The 17,387-nt window shown below is 56.6% G+C and overlaps 1 protein-coding gene across 4 annotated transcripts in view; it reads right to left on the reverse strand.

Moving 5' to 3' along the window:
• Positions 1–14,939, reverse strand: part of AGAP3 (ArfGAP with GTPase domain, ankyrin repeat and PH domain 3) — a 57,138-nt gene extending 42,199 nt beyond the window's left edge. For all 4 annotated transcript variants that reach the window (XM_018046717.1, XM_018046716.1, XM_018046715.1 and 1 more), the window contains exon 1: positions 14,310–14,939. In XM_018046717.1, the coding sequence (XP_017902206.1) occupies positions 14,310–14,634 (325 nt within the window). In that variant the 5' untranslated portion in view covers positions 14,635–14,939. The remainder of the gene's footprint in view (positions 1–14,309) is intronic.

The following is a 17,387-nucleotide window of genomic DNA, read 5'->3' on the forward strand; positions in this document are numbered from 1 at the left end:
GTATAGCACAGGGAACTATATTCAGTATTCTGTAATAAACCATAATGGAAAAAGAATATGTTTAACTAAGTCATTTTGCTGTATAGTAGAAATTAACACAGGATTGTAAATCAACCATATACCTTCAGTAAACTTTTTTAAAAAGAGTCTGCGTGATAGGGAAAAGCATCACAATGGGGCCTGTGCCGTCCTGACTTGGGGAAACAAAGAGGTTATATAAGGCATTTGGGGGTTCCTTGAGGACACTGGGTTATGGATGAGCTATCCAGTGATGGTTGAAAGTCCTTGCTCATCTTCTTAGGTATGACCCTGCTGTGAAGTCATGTAGAAAGACGGTCTGTTCAAAGGAAATGCCCACTAGAGTGCTTGGGGGACAAGCTCCATTGTGTCCACAACTACTGACCATTACCTCCACTAAAAAAAAAAAAACCGTGTGAGAGAGACAGAGGGAAAGCAAATGGGTAGATGTTAACCATGAATCATTCAAGGTAGCTATTTTCCAAAATAAAAGGCTCGGGGGGAAAAAAATCAGTCCGTCTTTCCGTCTATGAGTTCCGGCTTTCCTGTCTGGCTTAAGAGGATCCTCTCATCCCAAGATGAGACAATAGTCTTTTGATTTCCTCCTGTATTTTTCAGAGCTTTTATCTTTTCCACGGTGCAGCAGCGCGTGACAGCTCAGAGCCCGGCATTTGAGACCGGATGTCCTAGGTCCAGATCCTGCCTTTGTCACGTCTGCGGGCCTCGGGTCCCTCATCTGCAAGGTGGGGGCGCCAACACCCCAAGGCAGTCTCAGGAACCACAAGCAGGCACGGAGGGGGTACATGTAGCGGAAGCAGATCTGATGTGCCACCCCTTACTCCAGAACCTGCTGCTCCCGGCACCAGAGCAAAAGCTGTCATTCTTACGACGTCTGCCGTACAAACAAAGTGCCGGAGTGTGGGGTGGCACTTGCGAATAGTTTAAAAACACACGACGCCAGCGATTTTCCTAATACGATCACGACTCTGGTAAAACAGTGTCTCCCAGCGCCTCTCACGGCGCTCCCCCTCCCACCCGCCTCCCCTGGCACGTGGCGCACTCTCTGAGAAATATGATTTATCTTTGGTACCTAACCGCTCCTGCTCAGAAGCAGAGGGACCCCACACACAGCCCACTCCTGGCTGAGCTGCTCTGGGACCTATAGCCCACTTGCTGCAGAAATCAACTGTACCCTTGATCAAGTTTAGGGGGCACCTTGGAAGGGCTCAGATCGTAAAGAATCCACCTGCAATGCGGGAGACCTGGGTTTGATCCCTGGGTTGGGAAGATCCCCTGGAGAAGGGAAAGGCTACCCACTCCTGTATTCTGGCCTGGAGAATTCCATGGACTATAGGGGTCGCAAAGAATCAGACACGACTGAGTGACTTTCACGCACTGGAAGGGCTTCCCCGACCCAGACAGTAAAGAATCTGCCAGCCATACAGGAGATCTGGGTTGGATCCCTGGGTTGGGAAGACCCCCTGGAGAAGGGAATGGCAGCCCACTCCAGTCTTCTTGCCTGAGCAACTCCCAGATTTCACTTTTTCACCAGAAGGAAAGGAAGTGACAGAGCCCAAGGCACCTGGTTCAGAATTCAGAAGGGCCTCCCCTCCTGCCCCTCCCCGACCCCACCACCACACACACAGCTCCCGACCTGGACCACCCAGCCCCCTCATCCTCCAGGACGTGTTTTCCCTTGCAGACAGAGGAAGGACTCTCTCCTGGTCTCCTGGGCACCCTGCCCCCTCAGCAGGTCGCTGTTGAGCTGTTTGGACCTGGGTCAGGGTCTCCGTATTGATGTCACCGGTGCTGTGGGCCTGGACTCAACCAGACTGCCCCCCTACCCACCCACACAGGGCCTGTTCGCCCCCCACACCCACCTGAGACCCAGATGCTGGTGGGTGTCCCTCCCTTGGTCTCAGGCCCGCTGGTGGCGGGCGAGGGTCACAAAGTGGGCTAGAACGTGACCACCTTCCTGTCCCCACCACCCGCCAGGGCTACGTGGCAGGACGGCCGCACCCACACATCTGCGGGGTGTTTAAGGGCTGCATTGGCCGATGTGCTGGAAAGCAAGACACCGAGCTCTCCACGACCTGGCAGCTCTGACCGAGCTCTGAGCCCTGGAGGAGGAAGGAGAGGACAGAGAATTCCACACGCCACTGCCACCCTCCTCCGGGGGTCAGCTGGGGGCCACGTCGGTGCAGGCTAGGCTGGAGTCAGGCGCAGAGCACACGGCCCAGACTCGGCCGCCGGGAGGACAGGCCTGGGAGAGAGAAGCTGAGCCCTGCTACAGACGGCCTCCTCCCAGCCCAGCTCCACCTCAGGCCCCTGACAACCCCTCTCCCCATCCTTGGCTGCTCCAGGCCACTACAGGTGGTACTGGGCTCCCCGAGAGACCCCCAGGCCCCACAGGGCTCCTGGGCTCTGAACCGAGCAGGGAGGGCCTCGGTCACCGATCACCACCAGGCTGGGGGCCCGAGGCCCGCCTGCCACTGGCTCAGCATCCAGAAGGGAGACATCAAGTCGGGTGGATACCAGCTCGGGGCCAGCAGGGGCAAGACACGCATGGCTCCAGGCCCACAAGGGACCAGGCCAGGGGAGTCTTGGGGGGTCGGGGGGGACAGACCAGGGCCTTGCACCAGAAAGGAGAGTGATGGAGCTGGAAACAGGCGGATTTACAGCCCAGCTCGTCCCATGGGGAAAGGGCAGTAAGTGTCTCCGCAGCCCACTGGGCAGAGTGCAGCCCCAGGGCCACAGCCAGCAGGCGACGGGGACCGGGGAGGGAGGTGAGGTGCCTGTAGGCACCAGCACAGGATGGCATGCCCCTTCTGAATGACAGGCTGGGAGCAGAGAGCTCTGCAGGGTGACGACCTCTGTCTTCTCTAGGCTGGCTGGAGGGGGACTCAGGAAGGCTTATCCAAGGGCCTCCTGAAGGCAGAAGGCTGCCCAGCCTGGCCCATCAGCATGTTCCCTGCTGGCTCCCTGGACAAAGGTTAACAAGGAGTTGGTGCAAAGGAGGTGGTGTTTATTGCTGCAATACAGCGGGATGCTCCTTCCTGGGCGGTTCCACTAGCATCTCATCTCCAAGCTTGAGGGGGAGGAGAGATGGAGTAGAAGGAGGAGGGGAGGAGAGGGGGAGGGGAGGAGGAGGGGGTGGGCTCCCTAATCTCAGGGCCCGGAAGTGGCCTGAGAGATTCAACAACCAGTGCTGCAGGCTGAGAGGGGCCCGACTGCTCCACGTGTTTTTCTGAGCGTACGTGTCTGTTTACGAACTCTCCGCTGTTCTATATACGCGTTACTCAGCACAAAGACAGAACACAGACCAAGAAGGAAAAAGAAGCCTTACAAAAACAGCTCCTGCCTGAGATGCCAGGATGGGGTGAGGGGTACACTGCGGCTTTGCTGGTGACTTGTCCCGGTACCACTGCTGGGGGTCACAGCTGAGGGGGCCACGGCTGGCAGGATAACCCAGCCCGCCCTTGCTCCGTGAGCTGGAAGGAGAACCCCACCACGACTAGAAAAGAGCTGGGGGCCTCACCCACCCCGCTGTTCCTCAGTGACCTTGAATCCTGCGTCGGAACCATCTCTGGCCTGCACCACTGGCTACATAATCAGCACCCTATCCCCTAAGCAGATTCCCTGGTGGCTCAGACGGTAAGGAGTCTGCCTGCAATTCAGGAGACCTGGGTTCAACTCCCAGGTCAAGAAGATCCCCTGGAAAAGGAAACGGCAACCCACTCCAGTATTCTTGCCTGGAAAATCCCAGGGATGGAGGAGCCTGGCAGGCTATGGTCCATGAGGACACAAAGAGTCGGACCCGACTGAGCGACTTCACTCTCCCCTAAAGGCCTGCACCTCCCAGTGCAGCACTTCATTCCATCCTGAGGGGGATATGCAGAGGCCAGCCAGTCCCTGACTGTGCCATTCGCCCGAGCTCTGCATACCGACAGGCTCCTGCGCTGGCATGTCCACTTCCGGTCGAGCCCACTACTGCTGGCCCAGCGGCAGATGGGAGAGTCCCTCCCCGCCCCTTCTCTCCCCTCACTGGGGTTCAGGATTGGGTTCAGGATTATCTGGCCATGATGCGGAGGGGGCGGGCGGGGATGTTAAGTAGGGCAGAGCAGCAGCCACGTGGGACTAAACCACCAAACCCAAGTGATGTGAGCCATGCTGGGGCTCGTGGGCAAAGCCATCCGCAACCAAGACGCTGACTCAGAGGAGCCTGGACGCGCTCTCTCCCCAGACACCCACCCTCTCCTCCAGCTTCTTGCCAAAGAGCGGGGCCTGGGCTCGCTCCCCACCTTCCACCTTAAGCAGAACTCTGTGAATTCTGGTTCCGAAATCTGAGAATTCCCTTGATGGGAACACGCTCGTGCCCCAGCCCCCGCAACGCTAGTTACACTTTCAGGCTTTAAGAAAATCTGCGCCGACAAAAAGCCACTGCTAATTCAGTAACACTTCTAAATGGATGTGTATGCCCCCCATCGCTGTGGCCTGAGCAGGTGCTTGGCAAAGGAGCGCTTGCGGAATGACTGAATGAAAACGGCAGGACATACATGAAGGTCACATTACTTTAAAAAATTTTTTTGAATGTAATACTTTAGGAAGATGAATCCAAAAGGATATACTTCTATATTCAATTTTTCCAATGAAGAGGTATTCTTTCGTTATCTAACAGGATAAAATTAGAGCCCTTCTTCCAATACCAGAGCCACTGGCGGCTCCTGGGCGTCTGAAATGTGGCCAGTCTAATTGGAGAGGCGCTGAGGGTGTAAAACAGGGGAGCTTGAAGACTTCGTTGAAAAAAGAATGTGAGATGGCTCATTAAACATTTTTATATTAACTGTACATTGAAATGATAATATTTCAGATACAATGGGTTAAATAAAACACAGCAATAAGTTGATTTCCTTTTTCCTTTTGTTTTAAACTTTTTATTTTGTATCAGGGTACAGCCGATGAACAATGTTGTGACAGTTTCAGGTGAGCAGCGAAGGGACCCAGCCATACGTACACGTGTATCCATTCTTGCCTATCTTTTTACTTTCTCATTATGGGTACCTGAAAATCTGAATTTACACGTGTAAATTCACGTATGTAATTGGTGCTGAACTAGAGGAAATACACTAATTGACAGTCAAACAGTCAGAGGAAAGCAACGCTGGGTGCCTGTGTGACACACTCCTCGTGACCAGCTGTGGTCCCGGGTCTGTGTCTATCAGCTGGAACCTCAGACAAGATGGGACCAAGCACCCCTGCCCAGCGTCTGCCAGGCTGGACCAACCTACCCCCAACTCCGCCCCCCAGGTTCACCCACTTGCCCACTTGGGTTCAGGGAGCGTGACTGCTGAGCCACAGCGGCAGGTGATGACCTCACCAAGTCATTGCCCCAGCCCTGCAGAGGCTGGAGCCGCTGTGAACACAGCCGGGGCTGGTCTAAAAACTTCACACGCATTAACACACTTCAACCTCACAGCAACGAGATGGGTGCTTGTTAACCTCATTTTAGCCACAAGGAAGCCAAGGCACAGGAAGGTTATGGAATTCACCCAAGGTCACACTAAGTGTTAGGGATCCAAACCAGGCAGCAGGCTCCATTCTACCGCACCATCCGATGTAAAACGGTCTAGAAGAGTCTGGAAACAATAACCAAGATAAGTGGGGGCTTCGGAGGGGACTGAAAGCCACCAAATCTTCATAGCATTTCTCACCAAAGGGTCTTCTTTTAGGGCCTGTTTAACCAAAAGAGTCCAATCGTGTCGACCCCTCCCTGGAAGAGGCCACGTGCAGAGGAGGGGCTGGGCCCTCCCACGAGGAGCAGAGCAGGAGCCCCCAGAGTGCCCAGGCTCCCACCCCACCACACACACACAGACACGCACAGAGAGGCCGTGGCTGGGCTCGAATCCCACTCTAGCAGCTTGGGCTGCAGGTTCGCAAGCCATCAAAACATCAAATTAAAAGGCAAAAGAGAAATTGCTGTGGGCGGGCGCGCCAACAGTGGCAAGGAGGGGCGCTGACAAACAAGAAAGAGAAAGAAAATACACACTATAAACAGGCACGAAAACAGCAAAGGCATGTCCCTCTGGAACCACGCGGTGTGAGCTCACTCATCTTGGTGCCCAGGGCCCCAGGAGGGTCAGAGGGCCGCCAGAGAGACCCAGACCGCAGCTCACTTCCAGCAACGTATGCCTGCTCTGAATTCAGAGATTAAAACTGTCCCACACGTATTAAAAGCAGAGACATCATTTTGCCAACAAAGGTCTGTTTAGTCAAAGCTCTGGTTTTTCCAGTAGTCATGTATGGATGTGAGAGTTGAACCATAAAGAAGGTTAAGCACCAAATAATTGATGCTTTTGAACTGTGGTGCTGGAGAAGACTCTTGAGAGTCCCTTGGACTGCAAGGTCAAACCAGCCAATCCTAAAGGAGATCAACCCTGACTACTCATTGGAAGGACTGATGCTGAAGCTCCAATACTTTGGCCATCTGATGCAAAGAGCGACTCACTGGAAAAGACCCTGATGCTGGGAGAGACTGAAGGCACAGAAGAAGGCAACAGAGGAGGAGATGGCTGGATGGCATCACCGACTCAATGGAGATGGGTTTGAGCAAGCTCTGGAAGATAGTGAAGGACAGGGAAACCTGGAATGCTGTAGTCCACGGATTTGCAAAGAGTCAAACATGACTGAGCGACTAAACGACAACACGTGTTAAGCAAAAGAGTAACAAACCACGGGGAAGACGAATAACGGATATGAACGAAATTCAGCAAAATACAGTGATCAAAAAACCATTGTTGAATCTTAACTCTCACTAGTAATCAAATACACACAAAATCCTTTCATCCTTTCTCTTCTCCTTTCACGGGGATGGGGTACGGGCAGGAACAGGGAGTCTCTGCCCCAGAAAACGGGAAGGGTTTGCCTGCGGGGTACTGTGGCACGTGTGGCCAAAGTCCCCAGAAGGTCGTGCGAGCCCAACGGCCCTACCATTTTCTTCCTTCTGGGAATCTATCCAAAGGGAATAAACAGATCTAGGTGTGTAAAGATCTCAGTGTGCAAAGACTTAGGCACCAGCAGACTTGGCTTGATTGCACAGCCCTGCCCCGGGCACCACGCAGCCTCTCAGATCACCACGAGCCCGCACCGGGCACTCGCTCTGTGCCAGGCAGTGTGCATCATACACAGTACACAGGGAGGCAAGCTCAGAACCTCACACTGAATGGAATCTGTCCTCCGTGGAGCAGGAATCCAAGGTCCGGATGGCCCACAGGCTAGGACCACAATCAGGAGGACAGGCCAGGGTGGGGAGGGAGGTTTGGGGGCCTGAATTCTTGCAGCCAGTCAGCTGCAGAATAGGAAGAAGATCCCAGGTCTCTGGATTCCCCAACGGGGAGCTGCCAGACGGGTGCTTGAACACAGAGGCCTTTCATGAATCTGCGGCTCTGGTTTCCCTTCTCCCCGGTGGAGTATTTTCCAGAGTCCCACTTCTGCTATGAAACGGCAATAATATCATTGATAGTGGAGTAATTAGATATAGTAGATAGATACGGGAGGGAGGCAGATCGGAGATACCCATCAGACAGACAGCAGGTGCCCCGGGGAGGGGTGGGGTGTTTCTACTTCCTATCACACTGGAATGTGTTCTAACAAGCAGGCGTTATTTTCCCCGTTTAAACATATATTTACATTTTTTAGATGTTCAAATATTTTGGAGTGTTTCCTGACTGAGCATCTTTTCTACCACGTGCAGTATCCATGCTGCTCCCAGAAGGGAGAGCCCCCCTCCAAAAGGCATCATTCAGACAGGCATACAAGACATCCAGAAGAAAACTATGGCAGGAGAGAAGAGCTCTGAATTGCCCTTAAGGTGTACTCGAAAGCTTCCCAAAGTGAAACTCCAGGTCAAAAGCTTGCCTGAGAAGTACCCAGCACAGCTGACTGTATGTCAGCCTGGCCCAGCAGAGCTCAATCAGTCCATCCATGTGAGAGGAAGAGCCCTAGGCCTGGAACTGGAAAACGAGGCAGAGTCCCTGGGTGGTCTTGGGGATATGACTTGGACTGTACCTGTAGGCTACCAGGCTCCTCCATCCATGGGATTCATCAGACAAGAATACTGGAGTGGGTTGCCATTTCCTTCTCCAGGGGATCTTCTGGACGCAGGGATCGAACCTGGGGTCTCCCACATTGCAGGCAGACACTTTACCCTCTGAGCCATCAGGGACACCTTCTAGGTCCTAGGCGATCTCATTCGCAAAATGGGAATGATATGGGCATACCCGAGAAGACTGCAAGGGCAGAGGCCTCATGACAATCTCCAGCAGGCAGGCGAGGAATAATCACTGGTGGGACACCACATAGCCCAAGGTCCACACCTCAAAGGAGGTGATTCGGGTCACCTCTCGTTCCCACTTCCATAACCCCAGAGCTTAGCTCCCTGAGCCAAACCAGCTGCCCCGTGCCCTTGGCCTGTGTGGTGGAAGCCGGCTAGATGACAGGAAGAATGCAACTGGTTCAACAAAACCCCTATTCTCTGTTTAATCGAGTTACCTGCAGAGAATGGGGGCAAGCCAAAGGGTCCTGGGTAGGTGTTCAGGCAACACTGAACAGGCCCCTAGGTTCACAGGGCCCTGGGTCGGCTCCCTTCAGCCTCAGCTCCTCCAGGCTAGGGTCTCCTTCCTCCCTCCATTTCTGAGGTTCTGAGATCGGAGGCCCGCTGACAGCGGCGCGGAAGGGCTCACGGCCAAATGCACGGCATGGACACTAAGAGCTCATTCATCCAATTCTCCCGCCTGGTTTCCCTGTGGCCCTGTGCCCTCTGCTCCAGCCGGCACCAAACGGAGAGTTCATTCTCAAATGCGAGTGAGGAGGGAAAGAGTTAATCTCTCGGTCATGCTCGACTCTTTAGCGGCCTCTTTTTCTGTCCATGGGGCTTCTCCAGGCAAGAATACTGGAGTGGGTGGACATTTCCCTCTCCAGGGCATCTTCCCAGCCTAGGGATTGAACCCAGGTCTCCAGCATTGCAGGCAGATTCTTTACCATCGGAGGCACCAGGGAAGCCCCAACCTGCTTTCAGGTAACACCTGCCTGCTTCAACCAGACAGCTCCTGCTTCAACCCTCCAGTGACTGCCCATCTCCTGCAGGCTTAAGTGCCACCTTAAGTGGATTCCTGGAACAAGGTGAGCTGTAAATGAATTCATACAGGATAAAACGTTCAAAACTCCTGCACCAAGGTCCTTCCCCTGTGGACTCAGTGCTCAGGCACGCAGACCAGCCTGCGGCTCCTTGAGCCCCATCCCTTGCTACCTTTGCACACCTGCTCCCCCTGCACGGAGCATCTCCCAGACCCCGTGCCTGGCACACACATTCAATTAAAGAAGTAAATGGTAGGGACTTCCCTGGCAGTCCAGTGGGTAAGACTCCAGCTTCAACTGCAGGGGACGCGGGTTCGATTCCTGGTGAAGGAACCAAAGTCTCACATGTTTGGTGCAGCCAAAAACAAATAAATGCATAAATAAATGGTAGAAGCAAGCTACGGTACATGCCAGCCATGGGCGTGTTTAGGAACACGGACTGTCTTCCAAATCTGGCAGAGAGCTGGAACGCAGTGAAGGAGGACTAAATGGTTGGGGGTGGGGGGGCATCTCCAGGCTCCCCCCACCGAGTTCCTGCAGGCTTGGGGTCTTGACAAGCCTTTCCCAGCCTCTCATCTTCGCCCTGCTTTTCTTAAAACTTGGGCTTTACTCTTGCCACTCCCAGGCCCGGCTCTGGGACCTGCTAAGGGCTGATCCATTCACCTTCAGTGTCCAGAGTGCTGGCTCTGCCCCGCTCTGCCCCGCCCTCCCCTCCTGCTCTCCGCAGTGCTAGATGCAACTGGGCCACATTGCAGGAGCTAATACACGTATCTGGAACAAATGCAGCTTTCCCTGGCCCCTGGCACCCACACCAATATCCTCTTTTTGAGAATTCCTAGAGCTCTTTAGTGCAAAGTCCTCAATAACCGGTCCCCCAAGAGGCATGCATTCCCCAAAGCAGCTAATTACCACAATGGCCCCGGGGATGTTACACACCCTGGGCCCCAATCCCAAACCCACCAAGTGAGATCTCTTGGAGGCAGCAAGCCCCGCGGGCTCGTGTTATCAGCAGGTTGGGGAATGCCTATCCCCAGGAGCAGGAGAAGGGAATCAGCTCGGGACAGAGCTTTTCTGTCTCCAGAATGGACCCAAGACCCATCACAGGGCTCTTGCTGGGATCTGGTCACAGGAGAGGAAACAAGGGACAGAATCTACAGCTCTGGGGAGACCTGCAGCTGCAGAGGCTCTGACCGCCCTGCCCACAGTTCCGGGCCACCTTCTCCCCTTAGCCTGGATTTGAACCAGGAACACCCGCACCTCTTTCTATCTGAGTCCCTTTAGAATGTTACCAAGCCCGGAGCCCATGGAGGTAGGCAGACAATGCCTCAGTGAGTAACAGGACAGCCATGTGCTGCCCCGACCAAGGAATTTCACTGCTTAAAAGCCCCTGGAAGAAGGCAGGCCTGGACCCAGCAGAGGCCAGGCTCCTCACTCTCTCCCTCTTCATGGTGGCCTCGCAGCTTGAGGACTGGGGCAATCCTGGGGGCCACTCCCCAAGCCAGCTCTCCAGCAGGACCACACTCCTGTGTCCCGGCTCACCAGCTGGAGGCTTCACTTTCCTGAAGTTTTATTTTACAATAAGGGTTTCCCTAGGTGGCTCAGATGGTAAAGAATCTGCCTCCAAGGCAGGAGACCCGCGCTCCATCCCTGGGTCGGGAAGATCCCCTGCAGAAGGGAATGGCCACCCACTCCAGTATTCTGGCCTGGAGAATCCCATGGGCAGAGGAGCCTGGCAGGCAACAGTCCATGGGATCACCAAGGGTCGGACATAACTGAGCAATGAGCCCTTTTTCGCACACTGTAGACAAGTTACATTGATAAAACATGCTTTTAAACTAAACTAAGTTAAAACATCTCAAAAAAAAAAAAAAAAAAAAAACTTGCAGGAACACCAAGGGCCATAGGAACAAGTTAACCAGTTGACGAAAAGCTGCCCAGGACCACGGTCTGATTCCTGGCTGTGTGTCACCCCGGGGCAGACCTCTCTGAGTTCAGGGCTACTCAGGGACAAGCCTGCCTTTCCAGGCCACCCGCAGGGACCCCAAGGGCGGCCTTTCCCAACAGCTCATCCCAGCTCCCAGCTCACATGGCCCAGCACACCTGGGTCCCACATGCCCAGGTTGTCCCCATCTGGACCTGGATCCTCTGAGGCCCTCTTTCTAGGACACGGGGCACACCATCAGGTCCCTTACTCCTCCGAGCCTCAGTGCCCCAACCAGGGCGGCGAGGGTGGCTCAGAGGCTCCGCAGGCGGTGAGCTGTCTCCCCCTCCATCCTGGCTCTTGATGATACCCTCATACATTCTGTAAGGCCTAACAGTGGACAGGTTCTCTCTTTCCTTGCCCTTGGAGGGAAAAGGAACTCCCTCCCTCCAGATCCTGTCCTGAAACACAGGAAAGCTCAGAGTTCCTCTGCTTCTTCCTGCTCTGGCCACAGGGTTCAGAGGGGCTGAGAGAGGGCAGGAGGATAGGGTGCCACTGAGCCTTCTCAGTCCCAAAGGGACCCCTGACCACATCTCTCCGGTCACCTCCAGGGTTAGGATGAACGCCCTTCACCAAAGCACCACCGAGTGAGGCTTACTCCACACGAGGGAAATGTCATCCCTCGCCACTAAGAGGCTCATGTCTAGCAAACATAGGATCGGCCTCCCTGGTGATGGATGTGTTTATGTAACAGTCTCTCGACCCAGGTCTGCGGGGGCCCTGGCAGGGGGTTGAGGGGGGAGCTCGTCAGGCTCCTAGGGTGAGCACGGAAATGCCCCGCCTGTGAAGCTGCCCCCCACCCCGCCCTCCGCTGGGGAGGCGGGGATGCTGTTTGCAGGACAGCGGCAATATGGTTTGGCAGATGGCGAAAGGAAGGATATAGGGCAGAAATCGGAGAAGGAGTTTTCTGGGCTTTTTTTTTTCTTTTTCATGCCTGCCTACAGTGGAAAAGCTAGGGCGACAGAAGTGGGAAAGCAGGGGTGAGGTGGAGAATCAAGATGGGTTCCAGGAGAGAGGTTGGCCAAAAAAAGGGGGGTTATGGGGGGGGCACGGAGGAAAGAGGGAGGCGGCCTCGCCAAGAAAAAGCAGGGAAGTAGAGACCAGGAGAGCTGTGAGCTGATGTGTGAGGAGCAGCTGGGCCTGGTGACAATGAGACACCAGGTCCCAGAATCCGAGATGGTGACACGGAGCTTCCAGGCGTGGTAGACGGAACGCAGGGTACTTCCAAACCGCAGTGGGGAAGTTGGTCACGGGGGTGGGCACTAGAGGGGGAAATTCTGCCTGTCGTGTTGGATTCAGGACGGGGGTGAACACCCAAGTGTGGCCCAAGAATGCTGGCTTGCACATCACAGAAGATGCTTGGCCAGAGACCTCCTGAGCTGGGGAGGGGGTGTGGGCGATTGCTCTTAAGGAATCGGAAGTTAGAGGTGGTGTCCAGCCAAGACCCTGCCTCTCCCCGCTCGGCCTGCCTTCCTCCACAGCCCCCCCCCACCATGGCTGTCCCACCAAGCCTCTTCCCCCTCCAAAAGGGCCTGTGGGGGGCGGGGGGTGGGTGAGGGAGGCATCTGGGCACTGATGGAACTTACTTCCTCTGGGGGAAATCGGGAAGCCACAGGGAATGGCGGCTCTCCCTGCCCCGCCTCTTCAGACTGGGGAGGAAAAATTGGTCATCTCCTCTCTTTTGGGGGCCCCTGGCTCACACATATGCCACCTCCTGGTCCCCAGCCACACCGATGATTCAGGCCATTTACTCAGATCCAAGCTAATGAGGTTTTTTTTTTTTTTTTCCTGTCACCTAATTAGTTCACAGTGAACTCAGCCTGGAGAGGGATGAGCAAGGGCTGGGCAAGGGACAGCAAGAAGTCAGAGGGGACCATGTCGAGAACAGAGCGGAACTCCAGCTCTAAACAAGGTCCTCTACCTCCCCCCAAAAAAGCCAACGACTCCTTCCTCAGCCGTGGGGACCCCTAAAAGCAGACAGGGGTTGTTCAGGGGAAGGACACCCCACCCCAAGAGCCTCACACAAAGAAAGACGCCAGTGGGGCCCTCCTGTGAGACCCCAGTAGTGGACAGGCCCCTTCCCATCAACTCCAGGTCCTCAGCAAAAGGCCCTACCCTTTCCCGGCATTTCTGAACCCACCACCTGCTGGGGGGCTACCGCATTCAAAGGGAAAGGAGCAGGAGGAGGAAGCAGATGGCCCAGGCCCAGGTCCATCTGCCCCACGGGCGCTCAAAGGTCACCATGCTGCCGAAGTGGGGGGTACTGCCGATGCTGTCTGTCCCCACCACACCAGGGGTCCTGGCACATCTGCCAGTAGCGTGCCCCCACTTCCTCTGCCCCTCAGCTGCCAAGTGCAGGCCTGAAAGCCTAGAGAAAGGAGCGCTGGGTAACTAAGTGGCCCACGGTTCCAGTTTCCGACGCCTGGCACCCGAGTCCCTGGAGGTCGGTCAGCGCCCAGGAGCCCCCAGCTCGCCTCTGGAGCCGCCCCCTGGAGAGCAGGGGCGGGTGTCCGGCGCGCGTTGGACCCAGCGAAGGCGATACTGGCCCGGCCGAGGCCTCTCACGCGGCCCCCGGTGACCCAGCCCCGCGCCAGGCCTGCCCCGCTCCCGGCCGCCGCGGCATGCGGGGTCTGCGTAGGCAGAGAGGGCCTCGGGGAGCGCCACCCTCCGGGGCCCGCGGGCGCCGGGCCCGGGAACGCTGCCATCCACTAACGGCAGGCTCCGATTCACCGCTGCGAGGCGGGCAGGGCCGGGGCGGCAGCTGAGACGCCTCTCCGGCAGCGGCCCCACCTCCTGGCCTGCCGAGGCCCTCCGCCGCGCCCACCCTCCTGGGCCATGCCCGACCAGACCGGGCCCCAGGGCCCCGGAACCTCCGCGGCTCCCAGCGCACCCGTCCCCACAGCGACGCCACCCTCACAGCCTGGAGCCCGCAGATCAGAAAACGTGTCCCCCGGCACGGGACCTGCCCCCCAGCCCCAAAGTGTCGCCAGAAGAGAAATGGCGAAGCCTGGCCGCCGGCTCTGCAGCGCCAGCGATCGGCAAACCGCGTGGTCCCGACCTCAGGCGCGCGAGGACCCCCCAGACCGGGAAAGCGTGGCCAGAACAGGCCGGCGAAGCCCCCGGCCGGGGTCGCAGAGGCCACCGCGCCCCGGCTCCCGCAGCCCTCGGCTCCGCTCACCCTCGATGGAGATGACGTGCTCCCGGATCTGATTCTGCAGCGCCAGGTCCTCGATGCGCTCGATCAGGTCGTAGATGGCGTAGATATTGGGATGCACGGACTCGAAGCGCTGGATCTCGGCCCGGATGGCCGCCGAGTTGGAGAGCGCGAACTGCTGGGGGGGCCCGCCGGCCAGCTGCTGCGAGGGGCCGCCGCCGCCCCCGGCCCCCGGCCCTGCGCCGCCGAACTGCCCGCCGCCCCCCGCGCCGCCGCCGCCGCTGCCTCCCGGCGCCGCCAGGCTCTGCTGCTGCTGCGGGCTCTGTCCCCCGCCCGCCTGGAAGTTCATGGCTCCGGAGCCGCGGGGCCCGAGGCGGGCCCGGCCGGGGCCCGGGGCGGCGCTGCGGCGGCGGCGGCGGCGGCGGGCGGGCGCGCGGGGCTGGCGGGGCCCGGACTACGGAGCGGGCGGCGCGGGGCTAGTGCATGGGGCCGAGGGCTGGGGGCAGAGGCCAGGAGGCGCCGCCGCGCACGCTGGGGCCGCTGCTGCCGGGCGCTCCCCGGCGCCGCGATCCCGCTGCCTGGAAGCCGCCTCCAGCGGCAACAACAACGGGACCGGGAGCGCGCGGCCCGGGCCCTCCCCCCCGCGTCATGCGCACGCACCACCGCCCCCGCCGGCTCCGGCACACGCAGCCCGAGCCCCCCCTCCCCGCCGCCCCCGCCCCTCCAGCGCGCGGGCCCCAACGCCCCCGCCCCTCTCTAGCTGGCTGGCGAAGCAGCCTCCACCCCCGAGCCGCGCGCTCGGCCCCGGCGGCCGGCCCCTCCCACCCAGCCTGGGCCCTTCCGCCTCCTTTCCAGCCCCCACCACACCCGCTGCGAGGGCCACTCGCTTGGAGGGGACAGCTGCCCTGCCCGCCTCGCGGCCCCAGCTGTCGCTTTCGCCCCCCTGCGCTGGTCTGGGTGGAGTGTCTGTTCTCCGGGCAGTGCCGGGATGCTGATGAACGCGGCTGGTGGACCGAGGAGGGTCGCCGCCCCGGACCCAACTGCGCCTCGCCTACACTGTCCTGCCATCCGTGCGGCACAGGCTCCCCTGTCCCTGGGCCCCGAGGTCACCGCTAGAGACCAGGCCAACTCAGGGTTCTTTCTCAGGCCCTCCCTGGACTTTCCATTGCCGGCTGCGGGCACCGAGGCTGGGAATCTGGGTCCCTGGTTTCTATTTCCAGTTCTTCCTGAGACCTTCATCTGCGGGGCCCTTGAAAATGACACTTGAAACAACAACGTCCTCGCTCTTATCTTCCAGCCTCTCCTAAAAGATCCCCACTGCCGGACTGGTGGAGGATTCAGTGAGTGCTGCTGGACCTCCCTGGAAAGGGGAAGGAAGAAAACAATCAAATATTATGCCTTCTTCCCCCACTCACCCCATTTAAGACACTCACCAGGGTCCACATGGTGGCCTCAGTTTTCCTTTTCTCTCCTTTGTCCATCCTGTGTTCCTGTCCACTCCCAGGGCCAGGAAGCCCCCTTCAATGTCCTAGTTCCTCTGCATCCTCATTGCTAAAGCTGAATGCAGATTCACTAGCCACCCCCTTCCCCCCCGGCTTTTCCTAAAGCCCATAAGAGGTGGCTTGTGCAGAACCCAGGTCCCAGCCAATCAGCCTGCCAGGACTCTACCCCCATGTCCTCTGGCACAGTTGACAGATACCATCCTTTTTACATACACTTCCACTTCCAAAATACCCAAGCTGGGTATTTTCCCAGCGTAAAGTTGCCCACCATTTAAGCTACCCACACCACTCGACCCCAGTACCAACCTGGTCACCTTTCTAAGTATCTTAGACCTTCCAAAGAACCTAATGCAAGCTAATCAACACCTTGGGGCTTCCCAAGCTCCAGAGAGGTGTGGGTCCTACCTACCTGCTTGTTCTGAAGAATGTCTTTCACCCTCTTTGGGTTTCATCTGAAAAAAATTTAGTGGTTGAACAGATCACCTAGCCTAATATTCTGTAAGTCTAAAAGCAGTACCCAACATATATTTTAGATGCTTAATTAGAACTGAAAGCAAGAAGTTGCAGTAGGTACCTCCCAGGAGAGATGCTGAAGGTAAAGAGCCCCTCAAAAGTGTTGCCCCAGCAGTTGGCACACGCCTGTTTTAGCACTAGTGGGCCAATTGTCTGTGTCCTCTATTAGTACATTAGCTACATGAGGGCAGGGATACAGTCTGATTCGCCATTGTGTTCCCAGAGTCTGACCCAGTGCCCAGCACATGCTATACATTTAATGAATACTTCTAGAATAACTGGACAAATGGGAAGGAACTAGAGATAAGTTATTAATAGTTCTGTATGTTCTAAGTCTAAACTGACAGTCCCAAGGCAACATTTGGAGTGTTTGTTCCCATAAGTAGGCATAGGCTATCAGGGCACCAGGGTACATTACTTTTAATCAAGACTGACCTATAAAGTTTGTGGCTATCGGAGCCCAAAGGAAGGAGGGAAAACCCATAGAAATTAACTTGGCTCAGGCCACATGAGGCTCAACATCGCCTGTACAACAATACTCTTAAAGATCCAATTTCTGAGCCCAAATTTCAGGGGAGGAAGCATTCTAAGTGAATAAATATCTACCGTGTGACAGATCCCCTCTACAGTTTTCACACTTCTTTAATAAAACACCAAACTTCGCCCATTACAATTGTCTTTGGAGGTAAGTTTTAAGAATAAAGAAATTTAGGTTCATATAGATTCAATAATGCACTCAAGGTCATATAGTTGATAAGCACAGGATAAGGGGTCAGAATTTTTTGCCATGTTCCAAAGTCTGTGCTCCTCATACAGTCTTACAGGAGCCCAGGGGAGGAGGAGCCAGGTAAATAAGGCAGCCCCAAGCCCCCCAGAGGATGAGATGGCTGGATGGCATCACCGACTCAATGGACATGAGTGGGTAAACTCCGGGAGTTGGTGATGGACAGGGAGACCTGGTGTGCTGCAGTCCATGGGGTCGCAGAGTCGGATACGGCTGAGCGACTGAACTGAACTGAAGCCTCCCATGGCCAGCCCTGAAGACCCATCTCCTCAGCCAGCCTTGAGGGCAGGGAGGGGGGCGGGC

Source organism: Capra hircus, chromosome 4, assembly GCF_001704415.2.
Source record: "Capra hircus breed San Clemente chromosome 4, ASM170441v1, whole genome shotgun sequence".
Taxonomy (NCBI): domain Eukaryota; kingdom Metazoa; phylum Chordata; class Mammalia; order Artiodactyla; family Bovidae; genus Capra; species Capra hircus.